The sequence below is a fragment of the Hordeum vulgare genome, chromosome 4H (genome assembly GCF_904849725.1).
Source record: "Hordeum vulgare subsp. vulgare chromosome 4H, MorexV3_pseudomolecules_assembly, whole genome shotgun sequence".
NCBI classification, from domain to species: domain Eukaryota; kingdom Viridiplantae; phylum Streptophyta; class Magnoliopsida; order Poales; family Poaceae; genus Hordeum; species Hordeum vulgare.
Genome location: NC_058521.1, coordinates 384324957 through 384346267, shown reverse-complemented (window position 1 = coordinate 384346267; position 21311 = coordinate 384324957). Strand labels below are relative to the sequence as shown.

At 47.1% G+C, this 21311-nt stretch overlaps 1 protein-coding gene across 1 annotated transcript; it reads left to right on the top strand.

The window, feature by feature from the left end:
- Positions 1–11476: 11476 nt before the first annotated feature.
- LOC123446497 lies at positions 11477–12533 on the top strand. The gene is made up of 3 exons (XM_045123074.1): positions 11477–11853; positions 11959–12008; positions 12107–12533. The coding sequence occupies exons 1-3, from the start codon at positions 11525–11527 to the stop codon at positions 12208–12210; spliced, it is 483 nt and encodes a 160-aa protein (XP_044979009.1). The 5' UTR covers positions 11477–11524; the 3' UTR covers positions 12211–12533.
- The last annotated feature ends 8778 nt before the right edge of the window (positions 12534–21311 follow it).

The window sequence follows — 21311 nt, the reverse complement described above, 5'->3', positions numbered from 1 at the left end:
AATTCTAACACTCCCCCTAATATATACTTGTCCCTGTGCATGTTCATCATCTTGAAATAGTCTCCTTCAAAAACCCTTTGGGAAAAATATGAGGAGTAGTATAGTATATGCTGCTAAAACTCCTTCAAACCTTGTGGGAAAATAAGGAGAAAATGATACAACATATAATGATTATTGCCTCTGTTAACTCAATATGAAGTGCATCCATAGAATTAGAGGACAATAAATATGTCGTACATACTTCCGTAAAAACTCCGGTGGGGAAAACGGACAGTATGACATATGATCTTATGTTGATATTACCTCATTAAAAACCTTGATGAGAACCTATAAAGTAAACTCATAAAGGGAAAAAGAGTGCAATATCATGCTTTGAAAAGGAATAGTTCAGGAAGATACTCCCCCTGACTCTTGCAAGTCTCGAAGTCATCGCATACCAATCCCATGAATGTATTTCTGGAATGTTGATGTTGGTACAGACTTCGTGAAAAGATGAGTGAGGTTATCGCATGACTTGACTTGCAAGACGTTGTTTTCCCCACTCTTCTGGAGTTCATGGGGGTAAAACAACTTAGGGCAATATGCTTAGTGATATTTCTCTTTATGTATCATGTTTGCATCTGTGCAACACAAGCTGCATTATCTTCATAGATAATGGTAGGTGATTCGATAGGACCAATTCCACTTGATTGTTGTATGTGGTTTATCGTCCTACGAAACCACACACATTCGCGTGATGCCTCATATAATGCAATTATTTCAGAATGATTGGTGGACGTTGCAACCAGAGTCTGTTTTGAAGACTTTCATGATATGGCCATTCCACCATGTAGGAACACAAAGCCGGTTTATGATCTGGCATTATGGGGATCAGATAAGTAGCCAGCATTAGTGTATCCAATCATATTAGAGTCCAGATTTCTCTAGAACTGAAAGAATAGGCTAAGATCCTTCGTGCCTTGGAGATATCAAAAGACATTCTTGACCCCCGACCAATGTCGTTTGGTAGGGGCTGCGTTGTGTCTAGCAAGTAGAATCACTACAAATGTGAGGTCAGGTCTCGTGCAATTTGCAAGATACATGAGCGCTCCAATGGCACTGAGATATGGAACCTCGGGTCCCAACATCTCTTCTCCATTATCCCTTGGCCTGAATGGATCTTTCTCTAAGTCTAGAGATCGAACCACCATGGGAGTTTTAGATGGATAGGATTTGTCCATATTGAATTTCTCCAATATTTTCTGGATATAGGCATCATGGTGTACCATTATTCCTAAGGGAAGGTGCTCGAGTTGAAGACCCAAGCAAAATTTGGTTTTACCAAAATCCTTCATCTCAAATTCCGTCTTTAGATGATTGCGTGCTTCATCAATATCTTGTGTGTTGCGAATGATATTGAGATCATCGACATACACTGAAATGATGCAAAATCCTGAAGATGACTTCTTGATGAAAACACATGGGCAGTCATCATTGTTGGAGTAACCCTTCTAAAGAAGGAACTCACGAAGTTGGTTGTACCACATCCGTCCCGACTGTTTCAAGCCGTATAAAGACTTGTTCAATTTTACACACTACATGTTGTGTTTTGCGCTTGCATCTGGGACAGGGTTTCCATCAGGAACCTCCATGTAAATGTCTGAATCTAGTGACCCGTAAAGGTATGCGGTCACGAATTCCATTAACTGCATAGATAGACGATTTTGCACTTCCAAAGATATATGATATCGAAACGTGATACCACTCATAACTGGAGAATATGTTTCATTGAAATCAATGTCGGGTCTCTGCATGAAACCCTGTCTATGAGCCTTGCTTTGTATCTCACCACCTCATTGTTCTCATTTTGTTTCTGGAGGAAAACCCATTTGAATCCCACAAGGAAAACAATGGGAGGTGTTGGTATTAATTCTGTGAATACCTTCCTTTTATTAAGCGAGGCTAATTCTGCTTGTATTGCATCCTTCCATTGAGGCCAGTCGGAGCATTTTTCACAATCAACGATAGTCCTTGGATCATGATCATTAAGAAGGGTATTTGCAATTGTAGCAGAAAAATAATTGTCGACAATTGTAGACTTACGGTTGAATTATTGGCCAGAATCAATATAGTTGGTGGATATCTCCTGCACCCTTGGTGACTCTGCGTGATTTCCCAATACGCGTGAGTGTGGGTATTCCGATGTCCCAGCCAGTGTGTGCAAGCTGGAGCTGGGTTGTGGAGGTTGCCCGTCCACTGGGTGTATACTACCCATCAGGTGTTTGTCAACGTTGAGCTGACTTGCATTTATCGACTTTGAGAGTTTCTCCTCTCTCTCCTTTGCTGCTTTCGAGAAGCAGGATCCAGGACAGAGGTGATACGTCTCCATCGTATCTACTTCTCCAAACTCTTTTGCCCTTCTTTTGGACTCTAATTTGCATGATTTGAATGGAACTAACCCGGACTAACGCTGTTTTCAGCAGAATTGCCATGGTGTTGTTTTTGCGCAGAAATAAAAGTTCTGGAATGACCTGAAAATTTACGGGGATTTTTTGTGGAATATATTAAAAAATACTGGCGCAAGAATCAACCGGAGGGGTGGAGCTGAGAGCCCACAAGCCACCAGGCACGGGCCCCCCGGCCGCGCCTGGCAGGCTTGTGGGGCCCACGTTACTCCACCGCCTCCAATCTCAGCTCTATTTAGTCCGATTCGTCCGGAAAAAATCAAGGAGAAGAGTTCATCGCGTTTTACAATACGGAGGCGCCGCCACCTCCTATTCTTCCTCTAGAGGGCAGATCTGGAGTCCGTTCTGGGCTCCGGAGAGGGGAGATCGTTGCCATCGTCATCACCAACCTTCCTTCATCGCCAATTCCATAATGCTCTTCACCGTTCGTGAGTAATCTCATCGTAGGCTTGCTGGACGGTGATGGGTTGGATGAGATCTATCATGTAATCGAGTTAGTTTTGACGAGGATTGATCCCTAGTATCCACTATGTTCTGAGATTGATGTTGCTACTACTTTGCCATGATTAATGCTTGTCACTAGGGCCCGAGTGCCATGATTTCAGATCTGAACCTATTATGTTGTCGCCAATATATGTGTGTTCTTGATCCTATCTTGCAAGTTGTAGTCACCTACTATGTGTTATGACCCGGCAACCCTGGAGTGACAATAGCCGGAACCACTCCCGCAGATGACCATAATATGAGGAGTTCATGTATTCACCAAGTGTTAATGCGTTGGTCCGGTTCTTTATTAAAAGGAGAACCTTAATATCCCGTAGTTTCCATTAGGACCCCGCTGCCACGGGAGGGGTGGACAATAGATGGCATGCAAGTTCTTTTCCCTAAGCATGTATGACTACATACGGAATACATGCCTACGTTACATTGACGAACTGGAGCTAGTTACATATCTCTCAGTGTTATAACTGTTGCATGATGAATAGCATCCGGCATAATCATCCATCACCGATCCAATGCCTACGAGTTTTTCCTACTGGTCCTTGTTTTGTTACTTTGCTGCTACTGCTGTCACTGCTGCTACTATTACTCTGTTGCTACTGACGTTACTTTGCTGCTACTGCTGTCACTTTGTTGCTACTGGTTACTGTTGCTACTGCTGCTATCATACTACCTTGCTACTGATACTTTGTTGCAGATACTAAGTCTTTCAGGTGTGGTTGAATTGACAACTCAACTGCTAATACTTGAGAATATTCTTTGGCTTCCCCTTGTGTCGAATCAATAAATTTGGGTTGAATACTCTACCCTCTAAAACTATTGCGATCCCCTATACTTGTGCGTTATCAAGACTATTTTCTGGCGCCGTTGTCGGGGAAGCATAGCTCTATTCTCTGAGTCACTTGGGATTTATGTCTGCTGATCACTATGAGGAATCTGAAAGATCCAAGAACTAAAGTCCTGCCCTCAACTACGAGGACAGGTAAGGAACTGCCATCTAGCTCTGCACTTGATTCACCTTCAGTTATGAGTAAGTTTGCGACACCACCTCGTGCTAGATATCTTGATATGTCGTCGTTGCTTGATGATGCTACTTCTGCTGCCCTTGATGCTTATGATGATGCTATGCTTGATACTGTTTTGCCACTAGGTGCATTCCTTGATGCGCAAATTGCTAGAGTTGCTGCTAGATGTGATGATACTTCTGAAACTACTGATATTATTGAAGTAGAATCTGCTATTTTGCCTGCAAGAACTAGCTCTCCTAGATATGAATTGTCTGATACGCCTGAGGGTTATGTTATGGAGGGAGAGATAGTTGAGGACTTTCTTGCTTGTAAGGATAGCTATGATGTTGAGAAATTACTGCGCAAGTGGAAAGAAAAATCTTTGAACGCTAGGATGAAATACGACCCGAAGTTTGCTACTTCACCTATCTTTGGGACCGATAAGGATTATGAATTCTCTGTTGACCCTGAGTTAATCACTCTGGTCGAATCTGATCCTTTTCACGGTTATGAGTCTGAAATGGTTGTAGTACATCTTACCAAACTGCACGATATAGCCACCCTATTCACTAGTGAGGAAAAGATCCGCCACTACTATATCCTTAAATGGTTTCCTTTCTCGCTAAAGGATGATGCTAAGACTTGGTTCACTTCTCTTGCTCCTCGTTGTGTGCGTAGCCCCCAGGATATGATCTACTACTTCCCTGAAAAATATTTCCCTGCCCAGAAGAAGCAAGCTGCCTTGCAGGAAATATACAACTTTGCGCAAGTTGAACAAGAGAGTCTCCCACAAGCTTGGGGGAGGTTCGTCCAGCTACTGAATGATTTGCCCGATCACCCTCTTGAGAAGAATTAAATACTTGATATCTTCTATAATGGACTTACCGATGCTCCTAGATACCACCTAGATAGTTGTGTTAGTTGTGTTTTTAGGGAACGAACCGTAGAACAAGCTAAGATCCTATTGAATAACATCTTGTGCAATGAGAATGCTTGGAATATTCCCGAACCACCTCCAAAGCCAAATCCTAAGAAAATAGGTATCCTATTCCTCAGTCCTGAAGATATGCAAGAAGCTAAGAAATCTATGAAAGAGAAAGGCATTAAATCTGAAGATGTCAAAAATCTACTACCTATCGAAGAGATCCATGGTCTCGATAACCCGATACAGGTAGTAGAAGTAAATTCTCTTCGTAGGTTCGATGAGAGTGATATTCCTTTTGATAAACCTGCTAGCTTATGCCTGGATGAATTTGATAACTTTGTTGCCAAACAACGAAGTTTCAATGATTATGTTAGTAGACAATTAGAACAGAATGCTCGTATGCTTAGTCATTTAAGTGCTCGTGTGGACAGAAATGTCAATGATCTTAAGCTCCTGAGTAAACATGCCTCTATGGTTACTACTCAGGTAGAACAAGTACTTAAGGATCAAAATGACTTGCTCAATGAGTTGAATGACAATTCTGTCAGAGTCGTCACTAGAGGCGGTAGAATGACCCAGGAACCTTTGTATCTTGAGGGTCATCCTAAGAGAATTGAACAAGATTCTCAAGGAGTTAGCATTGATGCACCTAGTCATCCTAGAAAAAGAAGAAAGATGATAGGAACTTGCGTGCTAGCAACCCTGATGCTGTTACACCTGAGAATCCAAACGATGTCTCTGTTTCTGATACTGAAACACAATCTGGTGATGAACATGAGCCTAGTGATAATATCAATAGTGATGTTCATGTTGATGCTCAACCTAGCAATGATAAGGATGTGGAGATTGAACCTATTGATCTTGATAACCCACAACCCTAGAATAAGAGATACGATAAGAATGACTTCATTCCTAGGAAGCATGGTAAAGAAAGGGAACCATGGGTTCAGAAACCCATGCCCTTTCCTCCCAAACCATCCAAGAAAAAGGATGATGAGGATTTTGAGCGATTTGTTGAAATGATTAGACATGTCTTTCTGCAAATGTGTTTGACAGATATGCTCAAAATGTCTTCGTATGCTAAGTACATGAAGGATATTGTGACTAATAAGAGGAGGATACCTGAGGTTGAGATTTCCACCATGCTCGCTAATTACACCTTCAAGGGTGGAACTCCCAAGAAACTAGGTGATCCCGAAGTGCCCATTATACCTTGCTCCATGAAAGAAAACTACGTTAGAACTGCTTTATGCGACCTTGGAGCCGGTGTTAGTGTTATGCCTCTCCCTCTTTATCGTAGACTTGAACTGGATAAGTTTACACCCACTAAAATCTCTCTGCAAATGGCTGACAAATCAACTGCTTCCCCTATCGGCATTTGTGAGGATGTGCCTATTGTGGTTGCTAATGTCACTATCTTAACAGACTTTGTTATTCTGGATATTCCCGAGGACGATGCCATGGCGGTCATCCTTGGAAGACCCTTTCTAAACACTGCAGGGGCTATTATTGATTGCAACAAAGGCAATGTCACTTTCCATGTCAATGGTAATGAGCATACGGTGCACTTTCCGAAGAAACAATATCGAGTACATTGCATCAATGCTATCAGAAAAATCATTGATTCTTATTGGGAGCTTTGAATGCCCTATACCTACTATCAAGATGAAGTATGATTTGCTTGTTCGGGATATGCACATCCCCATTGAGGTAACCTAGTGACTATTCGAAAATTCTCCGTTCCTTTTTATGCAATTCGAAAAACTTTGTCAAGGAGACTTGATCAACCTCATTGACGGATTTCTTTCGATGACCATGGGATGGATGAATCGAGGAGTCACAAACCTCTGTTCCAAGCTTTCACCTTCTGTTGCTTAGAAGAAAAATGATAGGTCTAGTTTAGTTTTCCCTGTTTTTTGTTTTTGCGTCTCGTAGAAAAGTACCCCGAAAATAAAAGTTCTCTGAATGCCGTGAAAATCAAGTATGATTTTTTTGGAATTTTTGTAAAATACTGAGATGCAGAGCTAGTCAGGGGGCTGCACCAGTGGGCCACAAGCCTTGGAGGCGCGGGCACCCCCTTGCCGCACCTACTAGGTTTGTGGGGCCCACGTGCACCCCCTCCACTCATTCTAGCTCCCATCTGCTTCTCCTACCTCCAGAAAAAATCGTTTCGCAGCTCAAACCCGTGTTCTTGCTCTTCTTGCTGCGATTTTCGATCTCCTTGTGCAAAGCACCATTCACCAAACTGTTTTGGGGAAATTTCTCCTTGGTAAGTGACTCCTCCATTGGTCCAATTAGTTTTTGCTCTAGTGCCTTATACGTCACGTATTTTTGCTGCCTTGGTGACCCTGTTCTTGAGCTTTGCATGCTAATTTTAGCTGGTCCCAAGTAGTTTTGATGTGTGATATGGCCTCTAGGCACTTGTGGGAGTAGTTGCTATGAGTTTCGTTGGGCCTTTTTCACTTTTCCTTAGAGTCACTAAAATTTCAGAAATTTTTAGAGATAGAAAAGGGAAAAGATGAGGAGGTTCTTAAGAGGCCCTTCAAGCCGTGACCCCAAGGATGATGGAAGTGAGAAGAAGAAACCCAAGTATCCGGTCCCTCGAGTTGCAGAAGTTCGAGCGTGCAAGTGGCCAAGCGATATGTTCTTACCCGCCGCCGGACTTTATGGGGACTTTTACTACTTGGTGGAGAACGCAGGCCTTACCGCCTTCGTTGAAGATAAGTGTCCGCAATACCTCCTCCTCACTAATATTTTCGTGCAAAGCTTTAACTTCTATCAAAGGAAGAATCCTCCTATGGTTGAGTTTAAGTTATATGATATCCCCCAACGCATGTCACTTCAGGATTTTTGCAATGTTTGCAAATTACCTTATGTTGGGGATATTCATGAACCTCGTCCATGGGACTTGGAGGCTTTCATCGACACTATTGCAATAGGAGAGGAGAGAGGAGTGTCTTGCACTAGAGTTGCTAGCATACATTTTCCCGTGCTTCGGTACTTCTCATTATTCATGGGAAAATGGTTGATTGGCCGTGGGAAAGCTGGAGCCCTTAGCTCTCCATATCTTGCGGTTTTGCGCGAAGCCCTTTATAATGACAAAACTTATAGCTTGGGCGCTATAGTAGCTCAACGGTTGAACACGAACCGTTCTAAAGGCGTTGTCTATGGAGGTATCTATGCTACTTGTCTTGCTAGACATTTTGAGATACCTATTAGACTGGACGAGGAAGAAGATAGTCTTCTTCCCGAGAGATATCTAGATTATGATAGCATGGTTCGCCATGACTTTCTTGATAGATATATAAATAGAAGGATGATTTATAACCTGGTATTTAGTCAGGGTACTCGTGAGACTACTACTTTGCCTGCTCCTTCTTTGTTCAATCTTCATACAGGCAGGTACATTATTATGCCCTCGTACATCTACGCATATTGGGGCATAGCCCAACCACAGGCGTCCGTGCCCGAGCTACCAGTCGAGTACCAGACGCCAGTTTATCAGTGGGAGCCAGAGAAGCTCACACAACAGTGGCACACTCAGTCCACTCCGGAGTACCCCGGAGCTGGTTATTTCCCTCCTTGGGAGTAGACCAACTTAGGCCAAAAGCCTAAGCTTGGAGGAGTACGTGTTTCTCATCGACTTTATATTCTTCCTTATGCTTTCACTTTGTTAGTCGGCGTTCACACTTTTCCACTGTATCATCCATGCTAGTTTATTTCTTGTATTCGTTTTCTTCTCGTGTGTTTTTCTAGTTTGAGAAAACCCAAAAAGATTTTCCGTTCTTCTTTTGCTTGTTGAGAGCTTTCCCGTGTAAATAGTCTTCTCCTTTGTGTTTGCTTGCAGATTCCAGCTTAGTCCAATGCACGAGCACACTTATTATTGTTCACATCATTCGGTCGTGCAAGTGAAAGGCAATAATGACAATATATGATGAAGTGACTGAGCCTAGAAAAGCTGGTATGAACTCGATCTATTTTGTTTTTGTAAATATGACTAGCTCATTGTTCCTGATTCAACTCTGTTGTGAGAGAAACATGTTTGCAATGACAACTTAGAGATCATAGTTTCTGATGCCATGCTTAATTAGCTAGGAGCTTATAATGGTTTGTCTTGGATGCCAACATTGTTGGAATTATGTCCTAGAGGCAATGATAAATAAGTTACTATTACAATTCATGTATCAAGATAATCGTTTATTATCCATGTTATAATTGTATTGAATGAAGACTTAGATACATGTGTGGATACATAGACAAAACACTGTCCCTAGCAAGCCTCTAGTTGGCTAGCCAGTTGATCAAGGATAGTCAGGGTCTTCTGACTATGTACAATGTGTTGTTGCTTGATAACTGGATCACGTCATTGGGAGAATCATGTGATGGACCAGACCCAAACTAATAGACGTAGCATGTTGATCGTGTCATTTTGTTGCTACTGTTTTCTGCGTGTCAAGTATTTATTCCTATGACCATGAGATCATATAACTCACTGACACCGGAGGAATGCTTTGTGTGTATCAAACGTCACAACATAATTGGGTGGCTATAAAGATGCTCTACAGGTATCTCCAAAGGTGTCCGTTGAGTTAGTATGGATCAAGACTGGGATTTGTCACTCCGTGTGACGGAGAGGTATCTCGGGGCCCACTCGGTAATACAACATCACACACAAGCCTTGCAAGCAACGTAACTTAGTGTAAGTTGCGAGATCTTGTATTACGGAACGAGTAAAGAGACTTGCCGGTAAACGAGATTGAAATAGGTATGCGGATACTGACGATCGAATCTCGGGCAAGTAACATACCGAAGGACAAAGGGAATGACATACGGGATTGTATGAATCCTTGGCACTTAGGTTCAAACGATAAGATCTTCGTAGAATATGTAGGATCCAATATGGGCATCCAGGTCCCGCTATTGGATATTGACCGAGGAGTCCCTCGGGTCATGTCTACATAGTTCTCGAACCCGCAGGCTCTGCACACTTAAGGTTCGACGTTGTTTTATGTGTATTTGAGTTATATGGTTGGTTACCGAATGTTGTTCGGAGTCCCGGATGAGATCACAGTCGTCACGAGCGTTTCCGGAATGGTCTGGAGACGAAGATTGATATATAGGATGACCTCATTTGATTACCGGAAGATTTTCGAAATTACCGGGAATGTACCGGGAATGACGAATGGGTTCCGGATGTTCACCGGGGGGGGGGGGGCAGCCCACCCCGGGGAAGCCCATAAGAGGCCCCTGCGCATGAGATAAGAAAATCAAAGAGAAAAAAAGGGGAAGTGGGAAGGAAGGGAAGGACTCCACCTTCCAATCCTACTTGGACTAGGATTGGAGGAGGAATCCTCCTCCCCCCTTCGGCCGAACCCCTGCTCCATGTGTCAGAGCGGCCGGAGTGGCTGCTCGACCGCGAGCTCGCCAGCGGGACGCCAAGGGCTATGAGGCGACGGTGAGCGCCCGTGCGTGGTGAAATCGGAGGGGTGGCCGGCGTCGGGGAGGGCAACTTCTGCGCGACAGCATTGTCGTCCATAGCCGTGTGGTTGGAGGAGCCGCCCGCGCGGAGTCGACGACGAAGGAAGACGCCTCGGTCGACGTTGAGACGAAGGCAAGCGCGGGGCTGGCAGCGATCTCGATGACCGCGGGGGTCAGAGATGGCAGCGGTGCGGCCTCGTCCATGACCGGCCCGATCCCGACGGTGAAGTCGTATTGATGCAGGGGGGCATACGACCCAGCCATGCGCCGAGCACAAGAACGGCGGCGGTGGAGCCGCCACCGCCGGGTCGATGTCCTCATCGGCCTCGTGCCTTGGTGCACCGGGCCAGCGGGAGGCCCGGCCGGCACATCGGGCTGTGGCGGCGCTGGCGCAAGTGGCGGCATCGGCTGGTCCGATGGCCCCACGCCATTCCGGTGGTGGCGACAGAACGCGGAAGCCCGATGCGTTCTAGCACCGTGGCGGCGACTGAAGAAACGACGAGCATACCGAGAATGGAAGTGGTGGTACGGGAGACCACTGATGCGGTGACGTCAGCGGCCGGTGAAATGACAGTGACGGCCACCACCTCTTAGAAGTCAAAGAAGCAGGGACATAAGGCCTCCATGCATTTTCTTTCTTACCTCTAGCATGCGTGGATGTTCTTGTTCCGGCGATTGCCGGAATAGATCAGACTCGCTCAACGGCGAGCGTGCTGATAACGTGTTTCGATTCGAGATGTAAAACGAGAGAAAAAGAAATGAATTAACTGTCATTTTCATTGATGATTGAACACTTATATAAGGGAGGAACGGACACATCCAAAGGATGCGACGGTTTGTAAGGCGGTTCCTGGAGGCGCCTCCACGAAAGATTCGTCGGTTCTACATCGTGGGAAGGTTACAAGTAAAGATTAATTTAACTAATTACATTAATTAATTGAATTCTAACCACTACTATTAAAAGAGGGAACATAAATTACTTCGCAGCCACACAAGAAATTGTACATGAGATAACGAGGACCCTTGATCAAATCAACTTAAACCCATTCTATTGTCCACATTACGCTAATGGTATGACACGTAGATAAACGGCTCACATCAAATGTTCTGCCGAGCGAACGCGTCCCCCGATACCCGCGCTCGCACCCGTAGACAACCCTGATTTGTGGATGGATTTCACCACGTCCATCGTTCCACACCTCTCCCTCATCTCCTCTCTCCTCCTTGCCGCCGCTACAAGACACTGCCAGGCGAAGTTTAGCACCTCAGCCTACGATCCAGACGTCGAGGCGCCAGGACTGTGTGATATGCCCGTCGATCCGCTTTGGGCGCATTCCGTTCATTGTGCTGCCTATTTTCGTGGTGCGAATTCCGGTGACGTTTTAGATCCAACAACGAAGACACCCGACGGAGAAGAAGGAGGCCCGTCGTGGCGCAGGTCCCTACAGCACGTGTGCGTCGCCACACTCACCTCCTTCCTCTTCGGCTACCACACCGGGTGCGTGTCGTCACGCCTTCCGTTCCATCTCACGATTGTCTCTCTCTTGATGTCATGGCACTCACGTCTGGTTGTTTCATGGTGATGTTATGGTGGGTGGCGCAGAGTGGTGAACGAGCCGCTCGAGAGCATCTCCGCTGACCTCGGCTTTGCCGGTAACACGATGGCTTGCACGAGCCCCCCATCTATATTCACGACCTTGGTTTGTTTGGGCCCGGTCATGATATTTGTGTATGTGGTTCCATGGATGCAGGGCCTGTGGTGAGCATATGCTTGGGGGAGCGTTCGTCAGATGCCTGTTTAGTGGCTCTGTTGCTGACGGAATTGGTCTTTTCAGCTCAGTGTGTCACTCTTTAGGTCACAAGATCAGAAGTAACAGACTGATTTAACTTACATGTCCTTATGAACATACAGAAACTGATGGTTAACGATATTTGGTCGTGCCACCAACTGTTTGTTATTTGTTCCATGTGACTATTACAGAATTTTTAGTTTGTACAGAGGATACAAGGGGGTTGTTTCACATCTGATTCAGCATCTTCTTCAAGGTTACATCTTCCCCTGTACTGATATATTAGCTTTGCAGTTTGTATTTATTAGTGGCCAAAGATTCATGCTTGCTCCTTTCGCTGTTGCCCATAGGTTTAGTTGATTATAAAAAGGTTATTTATAACTGGTAAGAATTAATTGGTTGTTCAAGCGAAGACATGCAATATCTCCATCTTGTTCTACACCATTATTACCTTGTGAGTTCAGTCTATTAATGGTTTTCATTCATACCACCAAGTTTTAGAGCGGCCAGTCTATTTCAGTATTTGTTGTCCTAAAATTTTATTTATCTTTGTGGGGACTGAATTTTAGTTGACGTGCAGATCACTTTACTTAAGATTACATTCAGGCCTCACTTTACGTAGGATGTCATCGATCCCTACGGGCAGCTACCCAACAACAGTGCTGCTCCCGTCCGGCTGTGTGAAACTGATGAACAGTATAGGAAGTGTAGGACTAATTTAGCAAAACAAAAAAATATATTTTGTAGTAGTAGAACCACATTAAGTATTGAACATTTGATTGAAAATCCTAATTCGGATGGAGCAAAGTTTCTAAAAACTTTATAGATACTGGAGTTTAACTTTTATATTAGGCAAAATGAGTGTTAACCTTTCAAAACTGGTCATACAATTCATTCTTCAGAAGTGCATTGAAACAAAGAATTCCAGTTTCTTGATTTTTCAGTAAACTGATTGGGCCTCCCTTACCAAAAGTTTTCCAAAATAACCTCGCTTCCCATGGCATTGTTGTTTCGGAGACGGAGCTATACAACAGAATTCCAGTTTGTTGCTCTATCATTTATGCTGCAACTTGTTGTTGATTCGTTTACATTTCTTTGACAAGTTATAGTGAAAAGCAACCTCCAATCGAGCAGCGATTTACCAAAGAGCAGTTTCAAGTTTTGATAGAAACTAGGGCTCTACCGGGTCTTGGCCGGAGGTTGTAGGGGAAGGAGGGAAGCTGGCATGGTCGCCGGCGCGTGGGCGCCGTCTCGCTCGGAGGGGGAGGCGGCTGAGATGGGAGGGGCGGTTAGGGTTAGGACACCGGCTCCTAGTTGGAGCCGATCAAAATAGATTGATCTTTGCTTAATCTTGAATGTGTTGATTACATGACTATATATAAGTTCCTTAGGCTATAATAAGCTAGGCTAAGCCCCTAATATTATTAAGATAACTGGGCCAGTTTGGCTAACTGGGCCTCTGGTCATAACATTTCTCCCCGCCTGCGCAAACAGCTCGTCCTCGAGCTGGACCTTTAGAAAATGTTGGCGGAACTCCTTGAGTTGTTCCCAAGGTGCCTTCAGAGGGTTGAGCTGGTCCGAAGTACGTCGTGCATCAAGGCCTGGAATGTCGCCGACGCATTGGAGAGACCGAAAGGCATCACCAAAAACTCGAAGTGGTCGTGATGGTAGCCAGAACGCAAGTCGAGCGTAGGGAATAAGCGTGGCCCTCGCGGCTCTTCCCGGAGCTCCTCCACGACCGGTATAGGAAAATTGACCCTCGTCGTCGTGGCAGTGAGAGCACGGTAATTGAGGCAGAAACGCCACGAGCCCTCGGGCGGTAAAAGGTCGCCGTGCCGCTGCGGGAGATGAGCCAACAGGGGCGGCTCGGAAGCTGCTATGGCGGTCGACAGCTGAGAGAGAACTAGTGGAGAAGTGCCACCCTCGCCCTTCCACTGCACCATGTGCCCTTGACGCCAGAAAGTCATGGTCAGTGCGTCGAAGTCCCGAAGGATGGGTCCAAGCGTCCGCAAGAAGTCGACGCCGAGGATGAAGTCGTAGTCGCCCAAGTCGATGCCGACACACGTGATGCCGAAGGACTCGTCGCTGATGAGGATGGGAACCTGTTGCGCAATTCCGTGGCAGCGGAGACGGTCACCGTTAGCCACGGTAACTCGGAGCTGCTCGCCGACCGTCGGCTGGAGGGCCAGGTGACGCGTAGTAGACGCGGGCAGGAAGTTGTGCGTAGAGCCCGTGTCCAGGAGAGCTAAGAGGCGCTCCCCATTAACCATCACTGGCAACAACATCGTTGTTTCCTCTCGTATGCCGACAAGGGCATGGAGGGAGACCACGAGAGTGGTGGCTAACGCCGGGGCCGCCGCCTCGGCAAGCTCGGAGGGAGTTGTATCCTCCGCGACATAGTCGTCTGCTTCCAGGTAGAAGGGCGCGGGGAGATGTGGCCTGGCACGTAGGGCTCATCGAACTTGAAACATAACTCGTGTCAACGACGCTCGTGTTGTTCGGCTAGCGTTAGCCGACGGAACGGTCGAGTTGCTACCGTGGCGGGAGTCCCTGTCGCCGGCTGGTTAGGCCGGCTAGGTGCAGACATAGCCGGCTGAGGGGGTGGGCGAGGTGCCTGGGCCGGGAACGCCTGCTGCATAGCCACCACCCGCTGCTCGAATGCGCGAGCATAGTATATGGCGGTCTGGATGTCCTGCGGTCCCCGAAGCTCCACGTCCATGCGGATATGAACCGGCAGACCGCCTATGAAGAGCTCGGCCCGCTGACGGGCCGTCACGCCGGGCGCGTGGCACGCCAGGGCTTGGAAGCGGTCGTCGAAGTCCTGCACCGTGGAGGTGAAGGGGAGTCGGCCTAGCTCCATCAGCCGTCTCCCGCGTATCGGGGACCCGAAGCGAAGGAAACAGAGCTCGCGAAAGCGCTCCCATGGGGTCATGCCGCCCTCGTCCTGCTCGAGAGCGTAGTACCACGTATGCGCGGCGCCTCGGAGGGGATATGAGGCGAGCCAGGTGTGGTCCGATGCGAGCGTGCGTTGCCCCTGAAAGAACTGCTCACACTGATTAAGCCCGTTGAGGGGGTCCTGGGTGCCGTCAAAGGTGGCGAAGTCGAGTTTGGCGAAGCGCGGCGGTGTCTGAGTATGACCGCCGTGGCCATACGGCTCGGCGGTGTGGAGCAGCATGGGGGGCGGCGCCGGGTTTGTGGACGCGCGGGGTCCCCCATGGAACGGCTGCCCGTCGAGGCCGACGTAGGGACCCGCGGAGCTGGAGGACCCGTCGTAACCAGGCTGGAAGTGGTGACGGCGAAGGAGGGAACCGGACATGGGGGACCGGGACTCCCACCGGCGCGATCGTAGCCGGCCCGGAGTGGATCGGCGGGGGGGGGGGGGGCTGCAGCTGGAGTGGCTGCTGCAGGGGGGAAACGGGCGCGGCGGAGGCCGCGAGGGTTGGCGACGGCCACTGCGGCCAGGGCGGGTTGGAGGCGGGAGGCGGTTGCAGCTTCATCTGGGGCTGCAGCGGCCCAGCGAGCGGCGCGGAGGCCGCCGGGTGCGGCGGTTGCCACGGCAGGAGCGGCGGCCCAGTGGCAGCGGCGGGTGGCGCGGTCGGGGGCGGCCCATAGGGCCCAGCCAAGTAGAAGCGGATGCCCTGGACCGCGATGGCGAGATCACGGAGCGCTCTGGTGACTTCCTCCGGTGTGAAGACGGTGGGAACCGACGCGGCGGAGGTGACCGACACCGGCATAGAAGGGGTGCCGGCCGTGGTGCCCAGCGAGGCGGTGGTGGCGGTTGTGTAGTGCCCCAAGTGTAAAGCTTTCCCTTTTTGTAACCTTCCATGTGGGACCACCTTGACATTGTCATGAGAGCTATCTATGCATGTATGATTTCATGTGTCACCTTGTATTCTTCTTTTGCATGCATGCATCCATGCCATACCATCCTTGCCATACCTTATGATTCTATGTCATGTTATGATTGCATGTGATCTTGCTAGGTGTGATTTTGTGATCTTGTGATTTCATGTGATGATGTGGTGTGAAGTAGTGGAGTGTGGTGCTTGGCATTATTTTCAAACCCCCCTTGTTAGTTTCAAACCTTTTCTCTCTTTTATTCCCAAGCTCAAAATTTCACTTGCTCTTTACCTGGTTTTAAAATGTCCTCTGTTTACTGAATATTGTGGGTATTATGTTGTGCAAGATTTGGTGTTTTGTTAGGTGTTCTAAAGGTGCAATAAATCACAAAACAATTATTATAATTGCTGTTTTGTATTTATTTAATTGCCCCATAAAATTCCTTTTGCATTTTATTTAAATAGCTCATGTATTTTCAGACCCACGGGCATTTTTGTTTTTATTTAATATCCAGTAGTTAGTCCTGTGGGCCTTTTCCTTTCTCTGTAAATATTCTAATTAGATAATAGCACCAGGGTTGTTTTCTCTATTTGTTGCTCTGGTGGGCTTCCTCCCACTCAGAGAGGCCCAACTCCTCCTCTCCCTCGCAACAGCAGCCCACCTCGCGGCCTCCTTCCCTCCCTGACGCCGTCTCCCTCCTTCCCTCACTTTCCATCAGTAGCTGAGAGAGAGAGAGTTGCCGTCGTGTGCACCAACGTCGAGGGGACCCCCCCCCCTATTTAACTTGGGCGTCCGTGCCTCCCCTCTCCTAAGGTTCTTCTTCCCCCCAGCCGCGGCCGCCACCTCTCCCCATCCACATCTCCATCTCTTCTTTTCTTCCCTGGTAAGATCTGTAGCTAGCAGCAGAGAGAGAGAGAGGAAGAAGCTCGCCGCGTCTACCCCGCGTACGTCGTCGTCCGGCGAGTCCGCCATGTCCAGGAGCTCGGGGTTCGACCCCGCGTTCCATTCTCGTCGTCGGTAGGGTCGGGGAGCGACCACACCGACGAGCTCGACCTCGTCAGCACCTCGGTCCCGGTGCACTTCGTCACTGCTTCGGTCTACGAAAGGATCTCCCTCGGCACGTCTTCTTCCCCTCTGGTCCGGCTTCCTCCCCTTCAGATCGGAGCCCCCCTTCCTTCCCAAGGTGAGGCTGCACCTCCCCTTCCTTCTTCCTCCTCGGTTCTGTCGTATGTCCACCGTGGAAGTGCTCGCGTTTCTCTCTGCCAGGTAGCCGACAGTAGATGTAGTGGTGCAGTAGGTTGTGGCGTGTCTCGGCGATGCAGTAGTAGGAGGGCACCTTTCCCCCCATAGCAGCATCAGCAGGCGTGCGTTTCCCCTCTTGGGGCGCAGCAGCAGCAGAGAGCCACGGCGGCCTTCCTGTCGCCGGTGCATCTCGGTGCAGAACAGAGCGCGCACAGTAGTAGCTCACCTAGAATCAGACCTTACCTTTGTCTGGAAACGATTCGTAGCGCAGTGGTAACAGCAGGTGGTTGTCTTCGAGAGGGTGTGGGTTCGAATCCCAGCTTGCCCCCCTTTTTAATTCCTGCTTCTTGGCATAGTGGCATGCAATAGCTGCAATTGCTCTATAACATGTTCTTTACCTTGTTGCTGTCGACCTAGAGGCGGCAGTAGAGTGGTAATGTTGTTGGGTGTGTTAGCAGGGGATCCAGGGTTCGAATCCCCGTTGTCCCTTTTATTTTTTTAGTTTTGTTGCAATTCAGATTTGTTGCTATGTTTGCTTGCAAAGTTGCTGCACATGCTTGGTCTTTTGTGGGTATTCTTAATCACTCACTTCAGCTTGTGTAGCATAGAATATTTTGGTGATGGTCATATATGTTGTGTGTGTAGGTGATGCACACACATGTGGAACCTAGTAAGTGCATGTAAATGAAGCTTGCATAATACATGCTTGGTAGTTTTCCCCTTATGTTGTTCTTGGGGTTTTAGAGCTTATGATGAGATTGTGGTGTGATATGTAGATGGTAAAACAGCCCCATTTGCAACTTGTGCACCTCCTCATGTTAAATATGAGAGAGGGCATGATGTGTGTGTGTCGGGGGGATATAGTGAGAGAAGTGTTGGTGGAGTTGATGTGCATGACACAAACATGGGGTTCAAACCCCCATGTCACTTTGTCATTGTGCACATGAGCTCAACCTTTGTAGTTGTTGTCTTAGTAGGAACTACATGAAATGATGCCCATTCCCTAGGCATGATTTGGAGTAGTTTACTCTCCCTTAATTTGTGGTCACTTGTTCCAAGTAAGTGCCCACATATTATATATGATTTTGGGGTAGAATCTCCCAAGGAATCCAGTGGTGAATTTTGTTTTGCCATTAGGAAACTTTATGGAGTTGACACATTCAGATTTGTTGCAAGTTTGTTCCTTGATTCCATGGAATAGGTGGAGCCCAAGGGCATGAGCTTTTGTGTGATAGTAGTAGGGGTTTTGCTCTACACCATAGTGGTGTCATTTATCACTTGGTGTTATGTGTGTGCAAACTATGCCTAGACAAAGTGGGCATGTGGCTGAAAATTCCAGTTTAGTGAAATCTGGAATTTCACTAAGTCTGGGATTCTGGAAACATTTTCTTAACTTATAGATGAGGATTCATTGTGTTGAGAACTAGCCTTAGTTCAGTGCTAGGATTTTGGACCTGATATGTTTGTGAAGCTCCCTGTCAAATTTCAAATCGTTTGGAGTCCAGTAGGTTGTGTTTTGATTGATGTCAAAAAGCTTCAAAGCAAAGACAAAAATTCTGGTGCAGGAATTTTCACTAAGTCCCTGAGATCTAACGGTTTTGGGAAAGTTTGTGGCCTTGTATCTTCTAGAGTTTAATTCCTTTTGTTATGATTCTTGCTGGTGCTTGGCAACAGACACATATATTGTTTGTCATGTTTGGAGGCCTGTAGCTATGTTGCATGTAGCTCCCAAAGAGCTAAGATGCAGATTGTGGCAGATTATGTAGTCTAGTCATTTCGATCAATGTGTGTGCTTAGTTGATGTTGTGGTGTTCTTCCTTGCTCCAATCCATTCATGTTGGGTTGTTATATGTCTTGGAAACCTGGGAATACAAGATTTGTGCCAATTGTGAGTGTGGTGTTGATTCTTCCACGTAGAGCTTCATATCTTGTTTCGTTGATTCCCGTTGATCCGTAGCTCCGTTTGCAATGTTCTTTTTATGGTTTTGCATCGTTTTCACGAGACACATCTGTTCATGCCGTCCTCATGCATGTCAAAATAGCTTAGTGTACAGTTCTGTCCAGAAACTTGCAGTAATTTATTTTGCTTGTGCTAGTGATAGAAATAGTGGTGCATGCTCAATTTTCATCTCATGCATCATGTGATTGTTGCATCTTGTGGTGCTGGTGTTCATTGGTTGTTATTCTCATGTTGGGTAGCACCGGGATCGAAGAACGAATACGTGGAGTCAGGAGAGTACGTGCAGGACGAACCAGAACCATTCCAAGCTGAGGATATCACAGGCAAGATGATATGACCTTGATTCCATCTCTAGACTTGTTATGCTAGTTTCGTTTCCATGTCATATTGCTCGCTGCCTACCACTGAATTGAATTGCCTCTTCAAATGCCATGAGCCCATTACACTGATCCCTTCCCAGCATAACTTGTATGGCTAAGTAGGCTTTGCTCAGTTACTAATGTTAGCGTTGCTAGATGCAGGTGCTTTGACTCATGTGATGACATGAGCTTGATATCATTATCTTAAATTCTGTTATTTAGTTAATGCACCTATATACTTGGTAAATGACGGGAGGCCTAGCCTTTTGCCGGGTGCTTTGTTCCGTTATTGTCGCCTTAGTTACCGGTTACCGGTGTTTGATTCCATAATGATCGCTCCTAACACATTCGGGGTTGTTATGGGGACCCCCTTGATAAATCTCGTAGTGCTAAGGCTTGTCCAGTAGGACCCAACTTTGGTTTTAATCTGCTAATCACATAATAATCTGCATAGGGAATAGCTACCCCGAGGAATTTAATCAACAACCCGGGCCAGTGCTCCTCATGAGTGTTGGCCCCACCTGAGCGATGTCCGGGGCCCCACTGGTCACCCAGAGGTTTAGCCATCCCGACGTCTACCTCATCTGTCGTGTCCTGAGACTGAGATACGCGGCTCTTATCAGGGTCGTCGACACGACGGGAAGTCCTGCTAGCCTTGCCTTACCTTAGCGGTATATCTTGCGTATAGGAATCCCAGTGAAGCTTTGGTTTCCCCAGAGTTGAGGTTTTCCTCTAAGGAATCCGACGAGATCACGAGATTCGTGATAGAGGATACCTTTGCGGCATGTGTTCGTTTGTGATGGACTAGTTGGAGCACCCCTGCAGGGTTTAATATTTCGGGAAGTCGTGCCCGCGGTTATGTGGCAACTTGGAATATTTTGTTAACATCCCGTATTGGAGAACTTAAACATAAGCTAATAATAATTGCCAACTGTGTGTGTAACCGTGACTGTCCCTTCGAAGATCTCTCTTCGATCGGGAACACGGTGGGGTTATGAATGCCGTAGGTAGGTGTTCAGGATCACTTAGTGATCAAGTAATCCCGACCGCTAGTGTAGACCACCTTCACTTCTACTTTGCACAAGTTAGCCACTTAATCAAGCATAGGATGCTGCAGCCCTATCCACTTCACCCTTACCATACCTAATAACATGACTAGTTCTGGCACCAAGGTCTTAGATTGCTGAGTCCCCGTGGCTCACGGATTCCTCCGAAACTCCCAACAGGTACAGGTACCCCAGAGACAGATGTTCCCGACGGCACTCAGCTGGCGTGGCAGTACGACGAGGAGACAGACCGCCTCTACGTGAACTATCCAGAGGACTGAGGCGTGGTCGTGATCGTGGGCCTGCAGGCAGGGTAGCATAGCATTTCCATGTTTTGTAGTCCGTAGCGGAACTACCTTGATAGTATCTGTGATGTACTCTGAGTTATTAATAAGAAGACAGTTGAATCCCGAATTTTCTACTTGTATTATTATTTGCGCTCTGTTACTTGCTTGCGAAACGCTTAGATGCGCTTTTTTCCTATTCGGGGGCCTCGACCCCCAGATCAGAAAGGACCGCATCTTGGTCGTTACAAGTTGGTAATCAGAGCCTTACGACCATAGGAGCCTTTGTGTGATCGTACTTGGCCGAGTCGAGTCTAGAAAATGTTTTGAGTCTTAGTTATATCGGAGAGTAGGATTTTTTTTCTCCTCTTCTTTGCTCTGGTGAGGTTCCCGTGTTAGGATATCGTTAACTCTACTCCTTTTCTCGCTCAAAAA

Excerpts from the sequence above, each read along its gene's own strand:
- LOC123446497 (XM_045123074.1), top strand. The coding sequence starts at position 11,525 with ATGGATTTCACCACGTCCATCGTTCCACACCTCTCCCTCATCTCCTCT. Across the intron at positions 11,854-11,958 it reads CTCTTCGGCTACCACACCGG|AGTGGTGAACGAGCCGCTCG; the intron begins GTGCGTGTCGTC and ends TGGGTGGCGCAG. Across the intron at positions 12,009-12,106 it reads CGCTGACCTCGGCTTTGCCG|GGCCTGTGGTGAGCATATGC; the intron begins GTAACACGATGG and ends CCATGGATGCAG.